At 33.2% G+C, this 26333-nt stretch overlaps 1 protein-coding gene across 1 annotated transcript; it reads right to left on the bottom strand.

Annotated features, from left to right (window-relative positions):
* Nucleotides 1-215: 215 nt before the first annotated feature.
* LOC107887683 (ethylene-responsive transcription factor ESR2) lies at nt 216-1463 on the bottom strand. The gene has a single exon (XM_016811921.1). The coding sequence runs from the start codon at nt 1461-1463 to the stop codon at nt 216-218; it is 1248 nt and encodes a 415-aa protein (XP_016667410.1).
* Nucleotides 1464-26333: the final 24870 nt, after the last annotated feature.

Raw genomic sequence — 26333 nt, forward strand, 5'->3', positions numbered from 1 at the left:
TTTCCTCCAGGGAATTTCATTACATTTTATAAAACTAGTACTCGCTGGCAAATAATGACGATTATACTATCATCATATAATAACAACATCACGATTTTAATCTCCTATAGATGTACCTAAAAGACTTGGACTACTCGACAGGATTTAAAAAAAAAAAAAACCCCTAAACACTGCATCTACTTTCGACTTGTTTATTTTCAACTTTGAACTTGCTCTCAACCATTTTGAACCCTAGCTGCAAGGACACTCATTAATTCTGGGTACTGAAAGATATCATCCAACATATCTTGACCCAACTGTAGATGCTTCGCTGGTATTTCGTTAGCATAATGCATCGCTGTAGTTCTATTGAAACTCTCAAACTGCTGAGAAACTGCTTGATTGTCGTAATCAACGTAAAAACCTAAAGGCTCCTTCTTCAACCCACTCAGGGACTGACCCAATGTCATCTCATTTACCGGTGAAGATATGGAATGATAAGTGCAGTTTGTGGTTGTAGCGGAATCATCTTGTTTCTTTGAGCCGGGTTTGGGAAGGAACCCTTGAATTACTTCTTGCAACAAACCAGAGTCAGAAGGTTCCTGCGGGAAGAATTCCATATAATCAGTGGTAGGGGCGACAGTTGCATGACTTGAATTGCTTTCCTTGAGAGGAAGTGTCATGGTGGAGCCAGTGAAAGATTCAGATATGCTATCGCTTGCTCGTGGACTAGTGTTGTTGATTGAGGAATTCAACAAGGAACCACCAGGCAAAACGCTAGAATTAGATGAAAAAGTGAAAGGAAACGAAGAAGCACAAGTTCCATTGGTGAAAGAGAAATGTTCAGGAAGAGAATGATGCGGAGGCGCGTGGAGGGAGGAATTTGAAGATGAATTCAACAAGTCGCGAAATAAAATCATGTTAAGAGAAGCATTTCTTTGAGTGGAAGACCCACCGCCGGAGAAGTCACCCGCATGTGGGCTAGCAAACGGTGGCCAATTTGAAGATTGCCCGAACTGATTACGGATGCAGTTAAGATCCCTGATAGATGACTGAGACTGCTTGGAGAAGCTGAAAGGTGGAAAGAAATGGTCGTTGGTGGAGTGAGGCTCGGTGGCCGGGTAAACGAAATTTGTTCGAGCCTTGATTCCACGCATAGCTCGAGCGGCACAGTCGTAGGCGCACGCAGCCTCCTCAGCAGTATCGAAAGTGCCGAGCCACCGCCTCTCTTTGGACCGTGGGTCTCGTATCTCAGCAGCATAACGCCCCCACGGCCTGCGGCGAACCCCACGGTACCTCATGGTTCCACCAGAGCCACCATTTTCTTTGAGAGAGCGCTTGTTACTGGGGGTATTAGATGTCGTGGGAGTAACGGCAGTAGTGGTTGAGGCGGCACACTTGTTTGGATGGTCGGAAATGGAGTCTCTAGGGTCAGGGTCAGGAACAAAAGTGATGCCGCTTAGTGTCTTAAATGCTTCTTCCATTGGCTAAATCTAAGAGATCACTCGAGAGAGAAATGCCCAAGGAAACAAGGAACAGTGGAGCTTTGGCACCTGGAATTCGGATTCTGGTGGATGAGATGGAGCATAACATAAAGCATAAGCATATATGCCTGTATTTATAGTAAATAAATAGTGAGAGAAATCTAGAGAAAGTGACCCCTTTTTTTGTTCATGCCTTTTTGCGTTCCTTCTTTTTACTCCCAAAACCCAACGAATAAATAGAGTAGAGTCTCACTTCTCACCCATACATACATTGGTATTTTTATAACATACTTCAGATTAACTCTCCATAATCTACCTATACTCTTCTATTTATTTAATTACTAAAATAGTTTTAAAAAATATTTTAAAATATAAGTTCATTATTAATTTTTTCTGATTAATTATTTGTTAAAGAACAAATATTTTTAATTTTTTCTTATTATGTTTTAAGTTTAATGTTATGTAACTCTATCTAAAAATTTAATATTTTGTTACTACAATTTATTTCTTGAGGTCTTTGCTCTCCTACATGTGGATGCCAAGTGTTTTATCTCTATATATATCCTGCTCACCATTCTAATTGAACTACAATGAAATATCCATTAACAAAGTTAATGGAGAAATGATGAACATACTGTTTTATTTTATGGAATAAATTAATTCAGTTGTAAAATAATTAAAATTATATTAATATTTTTAAATTTTTAATTTATCATTTCAATTAAAATTTGATTTAATTTTTACATAAGTTATTAATAAATATATTTTTTTAATTTTTTTGCACTCACATTATGAGTGTAATATAATTTAATATTAATATTAAATTTTGATTAAACTAATATCATAAATTAACTAAATATCAATTTAATTAGAAAAATATATAAAAAATACTTTAAAATGATAATATTAGCAATAAGTAATTAAAGGATTAGTACTCATCTCACTCATAATAATAATATTTTCACACCACACTACATTCAAAAAGAAGTACCCAACTAAAACTTACCATTACTTTCCGAAAATTCAAACTCGAATAAATTCTATGAATAAACAACCCTTAACTATTAGACTAAATAGATAATTTAGCTAATAAATTAAAAAAAGGTTATCTATAATTTTTCACCGTAAGTAAATAAAATACTAATCTTATTATTTACTTATATTGGACCATAAATAGATGTGGCGATTATAATATTTTAGCAGTCCCCTATCCTAGGCAGCGAGTACTTTATTTTAAGAGCGTTATTATCTGTTTGTCAAATAACTTTCATCTCACCAAAAGCATTTTTTAAAATTCCATATTGCACTGTATTAATTCAGCTTTTTGTTTTAGGGTTTTCAGGATAATATCTGTCACAAATTATTAAAGGTTACTAATAATTATGTATATGTCAACGTTGAAAAATGTTCACTTACTTGAATTTAAAAACCAAAAAAAAAAAGTCGCTCCCATTCAAGAAATGAACAAGTTGAAGTTGGATGTCAGCCTCCGCCAGCTAAGAAGTAATTGCCTTGGTCCATTTCCGAGAGAGAATGAAACCATGGAAGGAAAAATGGGAAGAAAAATGGTAATGGGTGTTGTCGTTTTGAGGGAAAATAGCAATGGCTTTGAATTTTGATTGATGTGGATTGAAGATTTCAATGATATTGTAGTAATTATATGTTACTTTATTGTTTTTAAAATTCTTCTGGGTTTGCAATGAAAAAGTAAATAAATAAAAGAGATGGATTTCTGTTTATGGGTCTGAATCTACACGTCTCAATCTAACATGTAATAAAGGATCCAGATTTTAGAGCAAGAAAGAAGATAAAAAGGTAGCTTAAGGTAAGTAGTTTAATTCTGTTTTCAAGGTAGAAATTAAAAATGAAATATTATCTGGGGAGTTGAAGAAAGGTTTAGAATATAATAAATAAAAAAGAAAATAATTCTGAATGATTACACTGGCGGCGCTCAGAAGTTGTTTCTCCAGCTTTGGTCTGTGTTATTTTCTTTTCACCATTTTTGAGATGATTTTCCGTTGACAAATCTTTGCAAATAATTGGGTTTTCAAGGAACTGTGAATTTGCTTTGCTGTGTTTAAGTGATGGGGTTAGGGTTTCAAAATTTAAATTTTATTTATGGGTCACATGGAGTTGTCTCACGTAGGGGTTAACTAGGGTCTTTAAACTATTTGAGTTGTTTAGGTTCCTGTTGGGCTTTAGACGCAGGCTAAAAGTTGTTGTGTATTTGTACCCTTTTAAGTCAGAAATTAAATAATACCCAAAAGAAAAAAGCTGTCCATTATCTCATCTAATTTCCATCCTCCTTTGCCCTAACCCTAACCTCATGTCCTCATCTTTCAGTTTCAACTCCCCTCTACTTTATTCTCTCTTTTATCATCTTTCTTATGGATCAATTAATTCCTTAAATGCTGCTTCTTCAAGAATTCTTTGTTACATTTTAATCAACTTACTTTCGTGGGATAACTCTCTTTTTCGAAAAACCAACCGACTTGGGCATCATTTAGCTAATCTTCTATCTTAGTCACGATTTGATTTGGGAAGTGGAACTTTATTTGAACCCTAAAACCACTGGTTGCTATACGTTTGATCAGTGGCATACATCATAGTGAAAGGAAAAGAATGACATTAATTAATTATGTAAAGTTATAACTAATTCTCTATACATTATGCCAACTAATCCAGATGTATAATGGAAGCTTATAGTTTAGCACCATAAACTGCTCACCTTAGTATGGATATATTGCCATTAATTCAACATTAACTGATTATTATTGCTCAGTATATATTATATAATTTTAATCATAAATATACATGTTCATGCATCTCCCCCATGAACTAGCTGAGCTTATTAATTGAATAAATAATAATTGTACAAACAATAATTCATTTTTATCTGGTATTTCACATGTGTCAGCTTTTTGAGCCACACCTTCATGGATGTGAGCCTGCAAAATATTTATTGTTCGTTGAGTTTGTTAAATGAGAAATTGGTATGAAAAGGATAAGAAATGTGGAGAAAATCGTTTTTAATCTTTAAAATATTTCTACTTATATTTAAAAAATAATATTTTATTTTGCGTAATCCATTTATTGGTCATTATCTGAAGGGGCTTGTTATCACATAGTGGAAATGACGGTATGTAAAGGTGGTGGTGATGGTGACGGTGATGGTAATGCCCCTCCCTGCAGATATGATACGAGTGTTTGGTGTTTTCTGATAAAGAATTATTGTGAGATGAATTTGGATTTACTAACTCAGCCAATAGGTTGTTCAAATTATTAGTCACTTCGCGTATCGCAAGTGATTAAACTAGTTGTTGCTATCACGCTAGAGGGCAAAATGAAAAGAAAAGGGTGATGTTGGAACAGTAATGCATTGGCTTGGGAGAAGACCCAAAGTGAATGACCGGAGAGGAAGAAGGGAGATGAGGCATTTAAGAAGAGGCTGAGACACCAACTAGAAAATATTATTATTATTCTAAAGCCTCTCAAAAATAATTGAAAAATCAATTGAGTTTCTTGTTGAAAAGTACAATTAATTGAGCTTTTAATTCAAAGTTAACTATAGTTGACTTCTATAATACGATTTTCCCTACACACTATTAAGTGTTAGATGTGGCAAGTGATATAATGTAGTATCTGACGTGAAATAATATTGATATGGAATGTTTAATTAAAATTTTTAATTATTTAAGCTAAAAAATTATTAAAATATTATAAAAATTATAAAAAACTATAAATTTTATTAAATATTAGAATTTTTAAAAAATATTAAATATTATTAAATCAAACAAGGGTGTCAAGTACAGAGTTTGAGAGATAACGAATATAGTGTTTAGTAACCTGAAGTGAGTGGTTAGCAATGGTTCTAATTGAAAAGAGTTCATGCAAAGGACATTGATAAGGATGGTTTAAGGTATGATGTAGAGTAGCATGTGAAGGAAACAAAATATTAATAGTAATTTTTTTATTAAAAAGTTTTAGAATAAATTTATAAAAATTATATGTTATTAAAAACTATTAAATGTTACAAAAAATTAAAATTCTATTATTTTTTATATTTTTTGAGAATTTTTATATAATCTCAAAAAATCAATTAAACCTTCTTAAAATAATTAAAAACAATTAATTTCTCGAAAAATAATAAATAAATAAATTAACTTTTCACTTCAATATTTTTCACTTCATCAAATTTTCTATGCTAGATGCCACATCAGCCACCACATCACTTGCCACGTTAGTATTTAACAGTCCGTCAGGGGCTTCAACGAAAACCCATATTACATGATTTAATTAATTGCTAACTTTCTATTAAAGGTTTAATTGATTGCATTTTTTGACAAGAGGCTCAATTAATTGCTAACTTTCGATTAAATGTTTAATTGATTGCACTTTTTAACAATGGGATCAATTAATTTTATAATTAATTTTTAAAGACTTAAGCATATTGTAAAATAAATAAATAAGGGAATGATATTTTTAAAGACAAATAAGAGTTCTTATAGAAGGAAATAGAATCAATAGAGCCATCGACTTTGTACGGCCAACATATGAGATGAGATAAGAATTTAGATTTCCCCATCCTCCATACAATGCCTTCTTCATTTACATGCTATCCCTTCTATTTATTATGGTTAGAATAATTCTTCTATATATCTAATTTATAATCTAATATTTGGTTTTTTTATAAAAATATTAATTTTTTAAAAAATATTTAGAGAAATGTTGGTAGGCTTTAATTATATAAAAAAGATATAGTATTTTTTCTCATCTAAATTGAATCCACCGCGTCAGTCGATGAGTTTAGTGTGCATTTATCATGTGGCATTATTTTTTTAATTAAAAGAACAAGGATGAGTGTGTCATGTGTTGTAATCCCATGAATTTGACAATTCTCATTTAAAGTTACGAGCATAAATATCACTCAAAACCACAGTAGTCATAAATTAATTAAGAATAGCCACAAGTATTGACCTTGCCAGTATAACTCTACTAGCCACAAATAAAAGTTTCACATCCCAGTTATTTATATGGTTTCTTACCTTCTTAAGTATGAAACTGAAAGTATTGTTTGTAAACCTCTAATGGAATGAAGGCATACCCAAATATACATTTAAACCAAAAACTTGTTGAAACCCCAATTTATTTCACTTATAGATTTTGCCACTATGACACTAGTATTAGCAGGAAAAATCTAGTTCTTATGCATTAACTTTTTATCCAGAGAAATGGTTAAACTGATCAAGTATACTCTTGACAATATCTACCTAATCTAAGTTATTTCTGCAAAATAACACAAGATTGTAGGATTGACAAGCTATCATTTGAAAAAATAATTAGGACCGTAATTTTTTTTCTATTCCCTATGAATATGATGAGCAAATATTTATTACATATTTTTGGTCTTAATTCACTCACATTTGCATTGTTCTTGAGTGGTTTTTATTTAATTTTTAATTATTAGGTTCATTTTTACAACAAATTATTGTAAAATGAGTTTTAGATTATATTTAGTGTTTTTATGTTATTTTAAATACTTTTTAAGGCTTTTTAATTAAATAAGCTTTTCAAGGTCTTTTTAAAGGCATTGGATTGTGTTCAAGGAAGGAGAAGTGGATTTGGAAGAAGTAGAGGGAGAAAAGGCAGGAAAATGAGGAAGTTCAGTTTTACCTTCTAAGGTTGTGATGTGGATATTGGATACTTCGACATGGATCTTTTCCTCCTTAGCTCATGATTTTAACTTAGAAAAGCCTTGTAAATAGCAAAAGCATAGAGGCTTCATTAGACTTTCTTATATGTTTACTTAGGATTTTTTATTAGTCTTAGTTTTGTAGCGGTTTTTTACATTCATCTCTCAATTCTCTTGTGAATAGCGACAAATTTTTTGAAGATTATCTATAATTAAGTTTTTCTTAGTTTTATTTAATTCTCTTATAGCTATGCTTAATTTTCATATGTTTTATGTTGTTTGCCAATTTACAATTAGCTAAATCATTTATGTGGTTGGGAGAACCATAGGTTAATGGCGTAGTAACTAAAATAGGATTAAAATTAGATTTAAGAATAAGATTGAGTTTAATTTTTTTTATTTTAGTGCATATGTTAATTTTAGGTGACATAGTTTAATTGAATATTTTTAAAGGGGAAGTAGGTTGAGAGGCTTCTTACTTTACCTTAGCAATCTAATCAAAAAATTATTAAAGATTACTTTTAGATAAAATGATTATCTGAGGACCACATTATACTTAGTACGAGGTTGGTAAATTGTTAAACTACAACTATGGCACTTTTTGTAACAACTCGTTTTTCAGTGCTATAAAAAACGGTGGCTTTGAAATTTCATTTTCGATATTTGAGTTTGTAAATATTATTATTTAATATTTATGAGGTTAGCATAAAGTTTAATTAAAGTTTGCTCCTTTAATTTTGTTAATTGGATAGTTAATTAAGGCAAAAAGACTAAATTGTAAAAGTGGTAAAAATTAATTGCTATGAATTTTTAAATAACCGAAAGACAAATTGAGCAATTGCCCCTTTTTAAATATGTAAAACGATGGTGGTGGATAGCTAGAATCCACTAAATTGTGTTAATTAAGACTAAAAGTTAATTAATTCAGATTTGATTAATTAATTAAGAATAATTAAAAGCTAATTGAGGTATAAAGGAAAAAAAAGAAAAGAAAAGAAAATGACATTTCTATCATCTTCTTCACTTAGCCTAGCAAAAAGAACAGAAAAAGGTTTAAAAGCTTTCAACTTTCAGCTCTTAAGTAGATTGAGAATTGAATCAACTTGAAAATAATTGGAGAAAAAGATAAGATTGATTATTAGTCTTTAAAGATGTTCATTTGTTATTTTTTCTGGGTAATGTAACACCTCTAACCCATATATGTCGCCGGGATAGGGTTACGGAGCATTACCAAAAAATTTAACTAAAAACGTTCAATTTCAACCATTTTATAAATCATGGCATAATTCAATCAAACTCATGCATAATCTCCTTTATTCAAGCCCTCGAGGCCTTAGAAACACTTTAAAAATGATCCGGGACTAAATCAGAAACATTTAGAACTTCATAGAAAAAGATAGAATTTTTCACATTGCAGGGGTCACACGGCCATGTGACTCACACACGGCTGAGATGCATGCCCGTGTTTTAGGCCATTTGGACAAGAAATAGCCCATTTTGAAGCCATTTTTTACACCCAAACCATGCTCACACCTACAAGCCATTTACACATATATTCAAGCTTCAAATTGTACCTAAACCATGCGTGTTAAAGCTAGTTCAATATGGTATCTATCCATACAACCAATATGCCAAAAAGGCACAATCATCAAATCAACTTAACATAACATACTTATCCTTGAATCAACCATATATAACTACCTAATTTCCATACCAAAACATAGCACAATTGCCCATATGCCAAACCACAACTAAACATACCAAATTGGTCATTCAAAACATACATTCACTTGATCATTTCAACGTCAACCATCAAAGCATTAATATGCCAAAAGTTCATCAACCAAAATACCACATTTACAAGCCAAACATAATGGCCATCTCATTAAACACAACTTGTAACACCCCTTAACCCGTATCCATCGCCAGAACAAGGTTACGGGGCATTATCGAAACTTTCAGAACATTTTTAAGATAATTCACGTAAATTACTATTCATTAATCGAGATTATTCATATCATCCATTAAATGGACCCTTGAGGCCTAATACGAACACTAGAATCAAGTTGGGACTTAATCAGAAACTCTAAGAAATTTTTTGCTACATTTCAAAAAATTTCTAAGTTACAGGGCTCAAATGCTCGTGTGGTCCAAGGGACACGCTCATGCTACAGGTGGTGTTCGACCCCGTGTAACTCTCTAACTTGTGCACACGACCAAGACACCTGCCTGTGTTCTAGGCCATGTAGCACACATGGCTAAGACACATGCCCGTGTCTTTGCCCGTGTGCTCAATTCTGAGCATTTTGTTTCTCAAATTTAAGGTGCAGGGGACACACGGCCTAACCACATGCTTATGTACCAGGCCATGTGTCCACACGATCTAGACATAGGCCCGTGTGTCTGCCCGTGTGGACAAAATGAAGTCATTTCTGGTTCCATTTCTCACCCAAAATCACACGAATGACCTGCACTTAAACTCACATCCAAATACCAACCATTTCAAGCATTCAAACTAAGCAAACTCTATCATTCGACATGGCATATCATTACATGCATACATGTTTATAACCTTACCTTGGTATATTCCATATGTTAGGCATAATTTGAACAACCATTTAACATATATGTAACTACCATAGTATGACATTACAATTATATAAAAAACAACCATTACTAGCCATTCTAATGGCTAGATTACAAGCCATATATTTAAGCCATCTATGGCTAAGTTAGCCTATACATGCCATTATACCAAAATGATTTTACTATATATACCCAAAATAAGCTAGTGGATAGTGTGATGATACTCTAATGACCTCCAATCTTCACGAGCTTCCGAACACTATAAAACAAGGGAAAATAAAACGGAGTAAGCATTACATGCTTAGTAAGTTCGTATAATGGAAACTAAACTTACCAATTTCGTTTATTAAATCTATGCGTACAATATCATGGTTTTCATCAACTTGGCAAAATTGCCTAAACACAATCATTCAATCAAACATGTTAGTCACAAAATTTTCATATACATCAAGTAAGCATAGATGAGCTCATCATACAATTCTCATTCAAGAAACTATTCATTTCATCCCATAATTCTCTTATCATGCCAAGAGTTTTGTCCGTTGAATCATTGAAAATTCCGATGGATGCTCGAGTAGCACACTCAAGGTGTACAATTCAATAACCCGTCAATTCTTATTCAGAGGTACCCATTAGGGCACTTAATCAAAGAACACACTCTTGAGTCACATATCATATTACAGGATTACCAGTCCAAGCTAAATCCTTTATGTAACGTATGCTTAAAAGAGCTCAATTAGGATTATTAGTCCAGGCTAAATCCTAATTGTAACATATGCTCGAGAGGGATTGTATCAGGATTAACCGTCTGGGCTAAATCCTTTCTATAACGAGGTCAATAGGATTACTCGTCCGAGCTAAATCCCGTCAGCAACAAATGCAGGACCTCATTTATTTCGGGAAAGCATATGTATTCATCGGAATTCGATATTCAAACGGAACTTAACCCCTTTTTCACTGTTTTAAACATGTATTCAATTCCACATCATAACAATCAAACAATTCACATAAATATAAGTCATATTCCATACAAACACAACATACAATTTAACATATTTACATGCTCATTTAAGTTACACGAACTTACCTCGACACTTGTTCGCGTAAATAATCTACTAATTCGAAACCTTTTCTTTTTCTCGATCTAACTTCAAATTTGTGTTGTCCGGATCTATATAAATAAATTTAATCATAAATTTCACAAATTTCATATTCATTTGGACTGAATTTATGTCCTAGGCAAAATTACCATTTTGTCCCTAACTTTTCCATAAATTCCAATTTCGTCTCTAGGCTCGGAAAATAAAATTTATGCAATTTACTCCCTATTCCAAGCCTAACCGAAATTTCAATATAGAATTTATAACAATATTTTCTATAAATTTTATAATTTTTCATCAATTTTCACAACTTTACATTTTAGTCCGTAAATCATGTTTTTATCAAAAATCACTTTGTAAAAGTTGTTTATCTATCAACAACCTTTCATTTTCTACCATAAATTTCTAATTTTCAATATATACATCCATGAAATAATTTCCATACTTTGATAACTCTTCAAATTGATCCCCCAAATAGATAGATTAAGTTATCCCGGTTTCAAAAATATCGAAATTACTAAAAACGGGAATAGGAAACTTACCCAATTAAGCCATGAAAGTTTCTTCTCTCTCTCCTAGGGCTTCCTTGTATTTTTGGGGAAGAAAATGAGTAAATAAGATGATATTTTCTTTTTCATCTTTTAATTAATTAAATTATTTAAAATTCCAATCTAGTCGTTGCCCTTTTTCTAAATTTCCATGGATGAGTCACCAAAATATCTACATTCTTTTCTTTAATGGTCTAACTACCATATAAGGGCCTCTAGTTTTGAATTCCATAGCTATTTAATCCTTGTAGCTACTAGAATTCAACTTTTGCATCTTATGCGATTTAATCTTTCTCGTAATTAAGCACATAATCAATAAAATTTTCTTATCAGAATTTTCACATGACATTTCTAACATATTACGCACTGTGTAATAAAATAAAAATAAATTTTATTTTCGGATCAAATTTGTGGTCCCGAAACCACTGTTCTATATCACTGAAAAATGGGCTGTTACACAACTCTCCTATACATGCCATTAAAATCATGACCCAAAACATCAAAATCTACCGATATCGTCGCTAGATAGTGTGATAGGTCTCCGACAAGTTTTCAAACTGATCGATCTTCTGATGATCTATAAAACATAGAAAAGAAACACAACGTAATCATATAATGTTTAGTAAGTTCGTAAATCATGAACAATGCTTACCATTTCAATGCATAAGCTTAAAAATAAACATGAATCAATCCAACATAGCTTGGCATAAGCCTAAGCATCATCAACAACACAAGTTAGTGATTAAACACATAACTTTACAATATCATCACATGGTAATATAATTTTCATGAACATAATACATTTGAACTTATACTTTTCATATTATGGCTATACAAACTTGATCATCAATACTTCATGCCATTCCATAATTCCATAGTGAAATCAATCGGAACCCTTACCGATTCATCCCTTCTCATGTTCGTTGAACCACTTAGAATAATATCAGATACACGAGAAGCTCACACATAGTGTGCTAACACATGGTCGAAGCCATTCATTTCCTTTTCCTTTACGTAATTTCTCTTACGAACCATAAATGGGCCTACTTACACAAGCTGATGGTCGTGACATAGCTACACGATACCGTTCACACAAGCTAATGAGTATCGGCAACAAATGTCGGAACTCAGCCATCGTTAGGATGTTCAGGACCAGCACCCGAAACATGGTAGCCTTAATGACATGCCATTTGTATCCTATATATTCTTAAGGTTCAAAAGGGGCTCTATAGTCGTCGTATCGTCATTGGATTTTTCGTCGTGACATGATATGACAAATAATATAATAACATTTAAATCAAATACATTAAAACACTATTTAAACAAATGAACTTACCTCGATCACAACAATGAAATAGAATTGACTAGTTCGACACTAATTCTTTCCCTCGATCTAAATCCGTACGAGGCTTAACTTGATCTAAATAATCAAATTTAATTCATTCAGTAATCATTATATTCAATTCAATCCAAAAATCAAATTTTTGAAAAATTAAGCGTTTGCCTTTATTGTTTTGATTTTTTACAATTTAGTCCTGAAGCTCGTAAATTGAAATTCATGCAATTTCATCCCTACCAAAGCTAGCCGAATTCAATATAGGTTCAAATCAACTCATACAATTCATTATTTCACAATTTTCACCATGAATGCTTCACATTTTTCAATTAAATCCTTATTTGACATTTTCAACAAAATTCACTTTACAAAGGTTATTTATAAATAAACAATGATTCATTTTCTTCCATCAAACATAAAAAACCACATGAATACATTAATGGAAAAACTCTATCCCTTTAACAATTTTGCAAATTAGTCCCTAGGCTAGCTAGATTAAGCTACAACACTTCAAAAACATAAAAATCATTAAAAACGAAATAAAAAATCACTTACATGCACAAGAAAGAGATGGTTGAATACTCAAGCTTGGCTATGGCTTCTTTCTACTCTTATTTTTGGTCAAAAATGGACAAACAAAGATGATGGCCTTTGTTTTGATTATTTTACTAAACTTATTTATTAATTTACTTAATTTAGTTGTTATTATAAACCTTAAAACCCCTTAATTAATGTCCATATTTGTCCACTCAATATAGTTATGGTCTAATTAGAATTTAAATCCATTAACCATTTAATTTCATAGCCATTTTGTTCCTTTAGCTTATAGAACTCTAATTTTTCATCTTTTACGGTTTAGTCTTTTTTACCAAATTAAACATGAAAATGATAAAATTTCTTAACGAAATTTTCATACAATACTAATAACATGCTATAGAAATTATAATAATAATAAAATAAATATTATCACATCAAATTTGTGGTCTCGAAACTACTATTCTGATTTCATTGAAAAAAGGCTATTACAGGTAAGCTCATATGCTATGATTTAATTTAAATTGTTATATACTTGAATTATGAATTTTGCGTGTGTTTAATAATAATTTGAATTGTCTAAAATTTGGTACAAAGGGCGAGATATGGACTAAATCGTAAAAAAATGATAAATTGAATATGATGAATAGTAATTTGAGATATTTAATGAATTAATAACTGGTTTATGATTGATCGAATCATATTGGTTTTAATTTGATTGATTGTCGAGATAAAGGACTAAACTGAATAGAATTGAAAATAGTATAACTCGGTGAAATTTTGAAATGAGCTTGGAATTGAGATGAATCATGATATGCTATGTATAAAATGATATTTTTATTTATGAATTGATGATATTGAAATTGATAGAATAGGAATTGAACTTAAAATGAAATTGGATCATTGGTTACCCATTTAACTGTTCGGGTAGAGTCAAATATAGTTGGCATGCCATAGGATAGGTTGAGTAGGGGCTTTTGACTATATGTTGATGAGCATTGGGCGCATTTTTCTTTCAAATGTTCTGATGAGTGTTGGACACAATTATTATTATTCTGGTTAAATAGATGAGTGCTAGGCGCAATTTATTTATTTCAGACGTTTTGATAAGGCATTGAGTGCCAAATCAGTGTTTTGGTTGGATCAGTGTATCTATTCGAGTCCGAGTTAGGTTAATAGGGCTATAAAATGTAAATTTGATAATGGTATATCAATTAAATTGATATTTTGAGATAATGCTTAAAAAATAGTTATAAAATATTAATTTCGATAGTATACAAAAGATTATGCATATGGGATATACAAGTCTAGAGGACTAATATGAGAATGTGAAGAATTAATTGATTCACTTTGGAAATTGACATGAATTTGATATTGAATTAATTAAATGTTGATTGATTATATGAATGACATTGAAATGTAGATTAGAAGTGAATTGGAATGTTGTTGGTTTAAATTACTATATGATACAATATATGTTAAACTCACCTTATTGGTATATGATTTCCTTGTTTAGACAAACTTGTCAAGCTAGTAGCTTATCGTATTAGATTGTAAATTTAGGTAAGTTGTTGTTTAATGCCTATGAAATTACTAAGCATTCGATATGCTTACTTCGTTGTTTTCTCTTTTCTTGTAGATCATCTTGCAGAACACATCAAACAAATCGTATAAAACTCACACTATCCCTCTATTGAATCAATAGCTTTTCGATAGTTTTAAGTTAGAAGTTATGGCATGTAGATAGATGTCTTTATATATATATATTCTTTTGATGTGTTTATGGTAATGAATTTGATATATACCTATATGTGATCTAATTGTTGACTTTGCATATGATTTAAAAATGCATGAATTGGTAATTGTGATGTCTAGATGAATAGATATTTTGATTAGTATGTTTAAGTTAAGTATGACGTATAAATGGTTATTTAAACTTAATTTGGTATAAGTAAAGACATTGTCATGTGGATAGCTGGTTTCTTATGCAATAACGTGATAAAGGGTCAGTTTTCTTGATATGGTTGAAACATATGTGATCAATGGTTAATGGTATAATATGTTTATAAATGCATGATATAAGGTGATATGTCAAAGGTATAAATTGAGTAATGATGATCGTTTTATGAATCACTAAACTAGACTACGATCACGACTAAGGCAAGTGTACCTATCGAATAGTAGTATAGCTATGGTGAGTCCAGGATATCGTATCCACAAGGACTAAAAGTACTAGTATTAACTATCTTTCTATTATTTAGCCTAAAATATAAGAGATCTGTTTTATTCTAAAATTAACTAACTAATTAACTACTGAACACGACAGAGAGCGAATTATGAAAAATACTTGAAGAAAACTTATAAGGAGGACAAAACCTAGGAAAGAATCCACCTAAACTTCACTTATTATTTTGACTCCGAATCAAATGATTTATTCACTTGTCTTGATCCGTAGAAATCCCTAAATTATGTTAATATCTCTTTCGAGACTAAGAACAACTGACTTTAGGTTGATTAATTGAAATCTCTTTCTAATTAAAACCCCTATCATCTCATTAACTTGATCTATGGATTCCCTTATTAGATTTGACTATAATTCGGCAGATTTTTGTCGTTCTATTTCTAGGATTGCATGCTACTCCGCTTAATTATGCTAGATCTACTCTTAAACAGGGACTTTTGCTCCACTGCATAAGCACATCAAACTTGAATTAATATCCTGAAAATATTAAGGCAAGAATGAATAACACATAATTAAGAACAAGAACAAATATTTATCATGTAATTCGGAAAATTAAATAATAAGATCCATCATATGTTTCATCCTCCCTAGGTATTTAGGGAGGTTGGTTCATGATGTAAAAATAAAACATCTCAACTTTAGAAAAACAACAAGATATAAAAAAACCTAAATAAACTTCGAGAGAAATTTGAATGGAGATATTCAATCTTGAAGTGGATCTACTTCCGAGATGATTCCAACGGCTTCCTTCGAGTAATTTCTGCTTTCTACTCTGCGTGTCCCCTTAGGCCCTCTTCTAATATGTATTTATAGACTTTAGAATGCTCAGAAACCCTAAAGATTGACTTTTTCCACCTGTTTGGGAAACAGGGAGCAATATCGACACGGGCTTCCACATGGGCGTGTAGCCAGCCCGTGTGTCTCACACAGGCGTGTGCTTAGACCATGTGGAGTTAGCCTTGGCTGTGTGGATCTTTAAATCAGCTCATTTTTCCGTTTTTGGCTCGTTTTTTTCTCTTTTTGTTCCCATATGCTCTCTTAAGTATAAAACATGAAATCAAAGGATTAGGAGCATCAAGTTCACTAAATTAGATAATAAATCATCCAAAAACATGCTAAGCATAGGATTAAAACATGTTACATTTATGGTTTATCAAATATCCCCACACTTAAGCATTTGCTTGTCCTCAAGCAAAATCCTCAACTCACAATTAAAGTTAACTTTCTCAATTTATAATTCTCTTTAATAATGTTTTATCATAATTTCACAAATAATCATACATTGATAATTCAACTAAAAGAGTACTAAAAGTACATGTAAGGTCTAAATCATGAAAATATAGGTATTTCCCCTCATCTAAATAATTACCTTTGATTCAAAAATTAACAAGAATTGACATCCTTACTAAAGATTCACTCAAATCACTCAAAGTGTTTAAGCTTAAAAAATAAAGCACTCAAAAGTCAATTATGAAAAGTCATTACCAAAAGCTTGCATGAAAATCAAATCTCCACTACTATAAATGAAATGATACACAAATCAAAAGGTCTTTAAAGGGTTGTAACGGGGCTTGGGTTAAAGGTGTGGTAAAAGCTGAAAAAGAAGGTTAGAATTGAGATCGAATTGATAACTTACTTAACTAGAAAAATAAAGTAATACTAAATAATTATATCAATCGAATTAATTAAAGAAAAACATGAGCTTCTTCTCAGAATATGAAATAAACTACTTAAGCTCAAAACAAAGAACTAATAATAATCAACATATATGTATATATATATATTTTTTCACTTTTTTTTAAATGAAGGAATGAATGAATAATAAGAGAAAATTATAGAACTAAAATGAAAGAACATAGTTAGGTAATTAACCAAATCAAATCTCGACAAAAAGGGAGTCAATAAAATAGGAAAAATTCTCAGTGAATCACAAAGTATGATGTATGGGTTAGAGGTGTGCATGGGCCGGGCCGGGCCCAACTAAAAATTTAGGGCCTTTTGCTAGGCTCAGGCCCGGCTTGGCCTGAAAAATGGGCCTAAAATTTTACCCAAGCCCGACTCAAATAAAAATATTAAAACCCGGGCCTGACTTGGCCCGCCCATATTAATTTTTATATTATTTTTATATAATTTTAAAATATATATAAACCACTCAAAATACTAAAAAAATCAAATAAATATTTCTCAACAAATTGAAAATAAATTTTAAAAAATATGTATATTAAATAACACTAAAATAAATGCAACTTAATAAGAAAATGTTTCTAAAATAATAACAAAATTAACAAATTTCTTTAAAATAATAAAAATTAACAATAAAATAAGCTTTATACAATATCCAAACAATAATAACAAAATAGTAGCAACATAATAGTAAAATAGTAGTAAAATAGGGAGAAAATAATAAGAAAATAATATTAAAAAAATATTTTTTGTCATGTAGTGAATTCGGGCTGGGCCGACCTGGGCCAATGCCTTACCCGAGGCCAGGCCTGTTTTTTAAACGAGCCTTATTTTTTTGCTCAAGCCCAGTTTTGGGGCCTATATTTTTGCCTAAACCCTCCCACATTTCGGGCGGGCCTTCGGGCCAGGCCGGGTGGCCCGACCCATGCACACATCTAGTATGGGTTAATATTAAGGATAAATTAAGAAACGATTTGTTAGACTCAAAGGGGTTCACTAAGGTTAATTCTAAAGGTAGGCTTTTTGTGGGGTAAATGTGTTAAAACTTAGGTGCCTTTATCATCTCAGTATATCAAATCAAAGGTGTGGTCTCGACATGTATAATCGAAGCAAGTTCTAGAATAACAATTCAATATTGACACATTCATAACCAATAATAAAGTGAGCAAGAAAAATGTATGCTCTAAAGGCTCAAAATCTCACAAAAATTATGGCTTTTGATGTCAATCTTGCAACTTTCAAACTTCAAGGTAATACCTCAATTTAGGGAAACATTCTAAAATTTTTAATTCTAAAAAATAGACTTGTCATGCTTGATTCTCTAGTATCTTAAAGTTTAAACCATCAATGCATAAGTATCTATGAATTTAATCTAAAACACCTCAATGAAAATCACAAATTTATAAGAGTTCATTCTAAAAGTAATATGAGAAAATTACTTGAACACAAGGCATAATTCAGGGATTTTCAGATAATTATATAAATATCCTCCCCACACTTAATATGTACATTATCCTCAATGTACGAAAATAGATAATCACAGTAAAAACGAGGAAGAGAGTTGACATTGCCCTAAATTTTTGGATGAAATTCTCAAAATAGTGAAAAACGGAAGTGTAGATAAATGTAGGGGTAGTGCAAAATTCTGAGCAATTAAGAAGAAGATAAACACAATTTTGAAGAGGATTAAGAGGGTTAATCGATTAGGAACAACCATAATAATTAAAATAGAGTTCAAAATATAAAGACAAAATAAACATAAAAATAAAAATAAAAATAAAGATAAAGATAAAGATAAAGATAATCGGACTCAATGGTCCTCATCATTAGACTAATCAGTGTCACAAGCTGGTGGCGTTGGAGGAGCGATATGAGGATATTGACAGATTTACTGTAAAGCCGCATCAATACTCTCGAACTTGTGAGCATAGTACTGACGGAAACTAGCAAACTCCTTGAAGGATACTCCTAGGGAGCTAGCAGCAAAGGGAGTATGTTGGTGACTTAATGGTGGAGGCTATGGTAGGTTCTCGTGATAGGGAGGAACATCATTAGTGAAGTCCTCTGGGTCGTGCTGAATGTCAGACTGGATTAGTCTGTACTGAGGGGGTCAACTCCACGTCGCCGCTCGATCATCCTCATGTGGATCATGCTCGAGATGCTCTGAGGGGATATCTTGCCAATGAGGGCAAGTGTTGAGGATTGCTCTAGTGTGTCGAGAAGATCGAAGTGTCAAGCGAGGTGAGTCACGTAAGGGCTTAGACAGATGGAACCCTTCCTATGGTGATCTGTCTGATGGCGAAGGATGAGGGGGATGAAATAAGCTAAGTCGAATATGTGGGCATTCACCATGCTCCAAAGATAATACGCGTCAGTAGTGCTCACAACTCCTATGCTCTCTCTTCTACCAGTCAAAGTATGGGCTAATAAGACGTGGATATATCGTAGAGCCGGAGAAAATGATGTCACCTTCGAGCGACATGTGTCATAAGGGATCTAACTAGTTGTGAGAGCGGTCCAACAGCACAAAGGTGAGTAATGGATGTGACGGTGGAGGTGAGGAAAGTTACCAACACCCATAAACTTATCGGTGTAGATGCCCAAAGCTGGGCCAAACTCAAGGACGCTCATTTGTCGCACCAAGCCACCAAGTCGGAATGTAATGGTACCATGCTCGTCATGTGCTGAACACACACGGTGAAGGTAAAATGTCGAGCAAAACTCCAAAGTAAGCTCCACATATATGGGCTCGATGATATCACAGAAACGGTCACATGTTGCTGTAGTAATGAAAGCGTGAACCTCATCAGCTAGTCCGACCTGCTCCAATGCAGCTCAGTCCATGCATCGGCCCCAAACCTAGTGGTCGCACACGCAGGAGTTGGAATAAGTCCTCAGGTGGGTCTGCAAAGAATTGGAGGTAAGGATGACAAACCTCTACAGAGGCGCTCAAGGACGTCGCACCAGGACCCTTCCACTTTTTCGAAGCGGGAACGATGACTTTGGATTTGCATCGGGTGTTCATAATAAGAAATCTGCAAGAAAGCTATTAACTAAATCAAGATAGATATGAGCCAATAAAGAATCAAAATCTAAATTAAACTAAACAAGAGAACTATTAAAGATATTGACCTGTATAATAATACTAATAAACAGAATCCAAATAAAAAGCAAGTGATGAAGAATAATGCACATAATGGAACCAGTAGCAAAAAAAAAATATAGAATAGCAGCAAGAACCTAATATAAAGTAATAAGCTATGTGAAAATAAATACATCTAAAAAATAAAAGCTAACTAATCTAGTTGTACCAAATTAATATCCTCGAAATAACGATAAAAATCTAAACTAAAACTAAAATAGAATAACAAATAAGAAATAAGAAATAAAGAAATAAAAAAATAAATAAAACTGAAATAAAATAAAGGTGAGGGTAAAAGAGGAAACCACGAGTAGTGATAGGAGGTGCGGACGGTGATGGGAGAAGGGGGCGTGTGGTTGGGTTTGGTTGTGGTCGTGCGGTGCGGCTTAGGGTTTAGAATGGTTTGAGGGTTGTGGGCTCAAGGTGGGGCAAGGGGGAGAAGAAAAGAAAAAGAAAGAAAAGAAATGAGGAGAAGAGGAGGGTACGTGTAGCCTTAGGACGGAAAGGAGAGAGAGGAAAAATAGGGGTCGGTGGCCGGAGGAGGAGTGAGCTGCGACTGGTTGGGGAAATTTGGAGAAGAAGACAAAAAAATAGAATTTTAGGGTTTGGAAGTTAAAAGGGACATGGTCGTGTGAGTCCGTGTTGGGCCACACGGCTGTGTGAAGCCCGTGTTCGTCGAGAAAAATTGTAGCCCACTTGTTACATAGCCTTGGACACGCCCGTGTGTCCAGGCCGTGTGAACCGTACTGTTGTGTGCTACATTGTTCAGTTCTCCTATGCATGTATGGTCTCCCACACACCTGTGTGTCCGAACACATGGCCGTGTGCCTCGCCTGTGTAGCTCTCTGACTTGTTTAAAAATTAAAAATTTAGCTTCAGTTTTTACACGGCTTAGGACACGCCTATGTGTCCAGGCCGTATTGCACACCTGTGTGGCCTCTTTTAGCCCGTGTCTTTGTCAATTTTTTGGGGAATTAATGTCCTACTTACACACAGCCAGAGACACGCCTATGTGTCCAGGCCGTGTAAGTCACTGTTTAACCCCTTTTAGAGCACACTGCCTGGAACAATCCCGTGTGTCCAGGCCTTGCGGGTCAAAAACTTACATTTAAACATGAAAAATAGATAAAAATAAATTAGTTAGTGGTGTTAGTGCTCAGGTTGCCTCCCGAGAAGCGCTTATTTAATGTCTGTGCTCGACTTACCTCTCATTCACATGGTCACTGTGGTTCACAGAGTCGAGACTCATTTTTCTCACTGTCAATTCCTTTATTTAAATAAGGTTTAAATCGAGTACTATTTACCTTAAAAGTGCCAAAATGAGAATCAGTTACCTTAACTGTACCGTATGGAAAGACATTGAGTACCATAAAATGAGTCACTCCTTCTACGTTGAGCTTTGTAGTGATAATTCGGGGGTCCTTTTTATCTGACAGGACTTGGTTGCCAACATTCAATTGATTGGTTCTATAGTTTCTAAAAAGGGTCAACCTAGAATTAAAGGTAAGTCACTGTCCTCATCCATGTCTAGAACAACGAAGTCGACTAGGAATATAAATTATATTAATCTTAACGAGTATGTCCTCAACAATACCCTTAGGAAATCTAATAGTTTTGTGTGCCAGTTGAATACTCATCCTAGTTTGTTTAGGTTTCTCAAGACCTAGTTGTTTGAACCTTTTATAGGGCATGACATTTATACTCGCCCTTAAATCAGCCAAAGCATTATCAATATTTAAACTACTAATTAAACAGGGAATAGCAAAACTCCTTGGATCTTTCTACTTATTGTCTAGTTTGTTTTGTAGAATTACTGGGTAAACTGCATTTAATTCCACATGCGACAAATCATCTAACTTCCGTTTGTTTGCTAGAAGCTTTTTTAAAAATTTAATTTGAGTTGGGTATCTGTAAAAGAGCTTCAATAAACGGTAAGTTAATATGCAAATTTTTCAAAAGGTTAAGAAATTTACCGAATTGTTCGTTTGTGCTGTCTTTTTTCATTGCATTAGGGTATGACATGCGAGGTGTATATTCTCTGCTCACAGGTTTTTGTTCATTGTGGCTTTCATCAAATTTACCTTTACTTACCACGTCTTATTGCCTTGGTTCTGGTTTGGAATTAACGAACCCTTCTTCATCTCGAACAGTAATCACATGGAGTTGCTCTCTTGGGTTAGTCTCAATGTTGTTACGCAAGCTACCTTGTGGTCTTTCTGAGATCAGCTTAGCAAGCTAACCTATTTGATTCTTGAGCCCTTAAATCAACGCTTGCTGATTTTTAAGCACTATTTCAATGTTTTGGAAACATGTTTCTGATATTGAGATGAATTTCATTAGCATGTCCTCAAGGTTCGGCTTCTTTTCCTACTGGTAAGGTGGTTGAAAGCCTGGAGTGGGTTTTGTCTTTGATTGCCTTGACCACCCCAAGAGAAGTTGGGATGGTTCCTCCAACCTGCATTAGAAGTATTACTATAGGGGTTATTCTGAGGTCTATTATTACCGATATAGTTGACTTGTTCGTTCGTAGTGCTAGGGTCGTGGGCTATGCATTCTGGATTATTCATTCCTCCTCCACTTGTGTCACACTGCATCACTGGATGTACCTGCGTAGAAACACATAAACTATCAATCTTTTTATTTAAGAGCTCTACCTGGTTTGATAACATGGTGACCGTGTCGAGGTTGAAAACACCGACTGCTTTTGTTGGCTTTGTCTTCATAACTTGCCATTGATAATTATTCAATGACATCTCTTCAATAAACTCATAAGCCTCCTCGGGTGTTTTATTATTTATAGTACCATTGGTGGCTGAATCGATCATCTACCTAGTTGAAGGGTTCAAACCATTATCAAAAGTCTGAACCTATAACCATAGAGGTAACCCATGGTGAGGGCACCTTCTCAATAAGTCCTTATACCTCTCCCATGTAGTGATGGAACCTCGTGGTAGGGAGTTCAACCACTGCTTAGCCTTATTTCTCAACGAGAAAGGGAAAAATTGTAGACCGAATGGCATCGTCAGAAACGCAATTTATCTTGAAAGTATCACAGAACTCTAAGAAATTGGCCAAATGAGTATTTGGGTCTTCATACTGCAAACCATCAAATTAAACAAACTGTTGAATCATTTGAATAGTGTTAGGTTTCAGTTTAAAATTATTTGCAGCAATAGCAAATCTAATAATACTCGATTCGGCCCCAGTGAGAGTGGGCTTAACATAATCAGACATAGTACGAGGAGCATGATTTTGGTTTACAGGATTTGTGGCAACCACAGGAGGTAGCAGATTATTCCGATTGTCAGCCATCTCCTTGGTAATATTGGTATCGTCCTCGTACTCTTCCTCTATGTACTGTAGACTCTTCCTTATTTCTCTACGATACCTGCGAGCTGTGTTTTCAATTTCACTGTCAAAAAGCAGAGGTCCCGACGAGTTTCTTCTAGTCATAAACTACAAGAACCTGCCAGAAGCAAACAAAATAAAAATTAGTAATTAAAAATAAAAATAAAACAAAAATAAAATGCAATAAAAGAAAAAGGGCTAAATTAATAAAAATCAAGCGTTCCTAATATCTTAGTCCCCAGCAATGGCGCCAAAAACTTGATGATCGTTTTATGAATCACTAAACTAGACTACGGTCATGACTAAGGCAAACGTACCTATCGAATGGTAGTATAACTATGGTGAGTCCAGAATATCATATCCACAAGGACTAAAAGTACTAGTATTAACTATCTTTCTATTATTTAGCCTAAAATATAAGGGATCTATTTTAATCTAAAATTAAATAACTAATTAACTACTGAACGCGATAGAGAGCGAATTGCGAAAAATACTTGAAGAAAACTTAGAAGGAGGACAATACCCAGGAAAGAATCCACCTAGACTTCACTTATTATTCTGACTCTGAATCAAACGATTTATTCACTTGTCTTGATCCGTAGAAATCCCTAAACTATGTTAATATCTCTTTCGAGACTAAGAATAACTAACTCTAGGTTGATTAATTAAAATCTCTTTCTAATTAAAACCCCTATCCTCGCATTAACTCGATCTATGGATTCCCTTATTAGATTTGACTATAATCCGACAGATTTATGTCGTCTTATTTCTAGGATTGCATGCAACTCTGCTTAATTATGCTAGATCTACTCTTAAAAAGGGACTTTTGCTCCACTAAATAAGCACAACAAACTTGAATTAATATCCTGAAAATATTAAGGCAAGAATTAATAACACATAATTAAGAACAAGAACAAGTATTTATCATGTAATTCAGAAAATTAAATAATAAGATCCATCATAGGTTTCATCCTCCCTAGGTATTTAGGGAGTTTATTTGATAATGTAAAAAGAAAACATATCAAATTTAGAAAAACAACGAGACATAAAAACCCAAATAAACTTCGAGAGAAATTTGAATGGAGATCTTCAATCTTGAAGTGGATTTGCTTTCGATGTAACGCCCCAATTTTCGGGAATTCTGTGAATGTTGACATAGTTTTAATTATGTTAGTGGGCCTCTAGAAGGCCCAAGCTTAAGATAGAACCCGACAATTTTAGTTAATTTTTGTTCCATAAGGAAAATGGGGTGAAATTATGAAATAGAACCTATATGAAAATGTTTGAAAATGCTATAGGCTAAATTGAAGTGGCCAAATAAATAGGAGTGCAAAATAGGAGGATTTGCGTGACAAACCTCCCATTTTACATGAAGTGTCCAGTCATCATGTTGTTGTAGACAATATGAGCACTTAATATCCATAATTGATAGTACAAATTGATACAAATTGATAATGGGTTAGGTAAATGTTCCATGATAATGGGTTAGGTAAATGTTTCATGATAATGGGTTTGGTAAATGTTCCATGATAATGGGTTAAGTAAATGTTCCATGATGGGAATTTCATGTCTTTTGTATTAAAGAATTAAATGGATGAAATATGAAATTTTATTAAAAAAAAGGGGTGAAAAGAACAAAGTTTTGTCCATCTTTGTTCATCATAGCCTAAAGTTAGAGAAGAAAAAGGAGAGGAGAAAGCTCTTGAATGTTCAGTCACTTGGGGAAGAAAATTAAAGGTAAGTTCATGGTAGTTTGCTTCTATCTTGATGTTCATGAGTTCTTGATTCTACCTTAACTCTTGAAGCATATTTTGGTTTTTGGTTGTGTTGTGAGAATTTGATCATGAACTAAAATGAAGGAAATGGTTGTTGTTTCATGTTCTTTTGATGAAAAATGGAAGATATATGAAGTTGAGCCAAACAAATGAGCATGCATGTGCTTGATGCTAAGGGGAAAATCGGCTAATATGTTGTGCTTTAAAATGATGGAATGGAGATTATACTTAAGTAAAATCATAGATATGTGATGATTGATTGGTGATATACATGGTTAAACAAAACATGCATGCAAGTTATGTGTGAAAGAGTGATTTGGTAATAAATCTGCTTGGGACAGCAGCAGTAACGTGAATTTGGAAAATCACCATAAATTGTGGGAGATGAGTTAGAAGCTGAATAAATTATGTAATTAAAGCTTAATGAGTCTATTTTCAAATGAAATAAACGAGAACATATTTTTAATTCTGTACAATGAGAAATTTGATTCGTAATGAAGAGTGGTCAGATTAGTCAAACAGTGAAACATGGGAAACTTTAAGAAAAATCTGGTATTGATTGGCTAAACCAAAAATTCTGAAAATTTTACGGATAGAAGATATATGAGTTTATTTTCAGGTAAAATTAACGGCACTTGATTTGGAGTTTCGTATCTCCAGTTATAAATAATTTAGTGACTGTTGCTCAGAAAGACAACTTGCAGTGAAATTATGATTATGTGGTAAACATTGACAAAAATTTGTTAATGAGTTGCTTATTGATTTCTTATAAGCTTACTATGATCTGTAGATGTAGTTGGCCGAATATTGAAAGGGGTTAATACGTAGTTTGTATTTGAATAGTTAGATTAACGTGTTAGTAATCCAATTGTAGGCGGTTCGAG

The sequence above is a fragment of the Gossypium hirsutum genome, chromosome A03 (assembly GCF_007990345.1).
Source record: "Gossypium hirsutum isolate 1008001.06 chromosome A03, Gossypium_hirsutum_v2.1, whole genome shotgun sequence".
Lineage (NCBI taxonomy): Eukaryota > Viridiplantae > Streptophyta > Magnoliopsida > Malvales > Malvaceae > Gossypium > Gossypium hirsutum.

What these genes read in the sequence shown, in the direction of transcription:
- LOC107887683 (XM_016811921.1), bottom strand. Translation starts at nt 1,463, where the DNA reads ATGGAAGAAGCATTTAAGACACTAAGCGGCATCACTTTTGTTCCTGAC.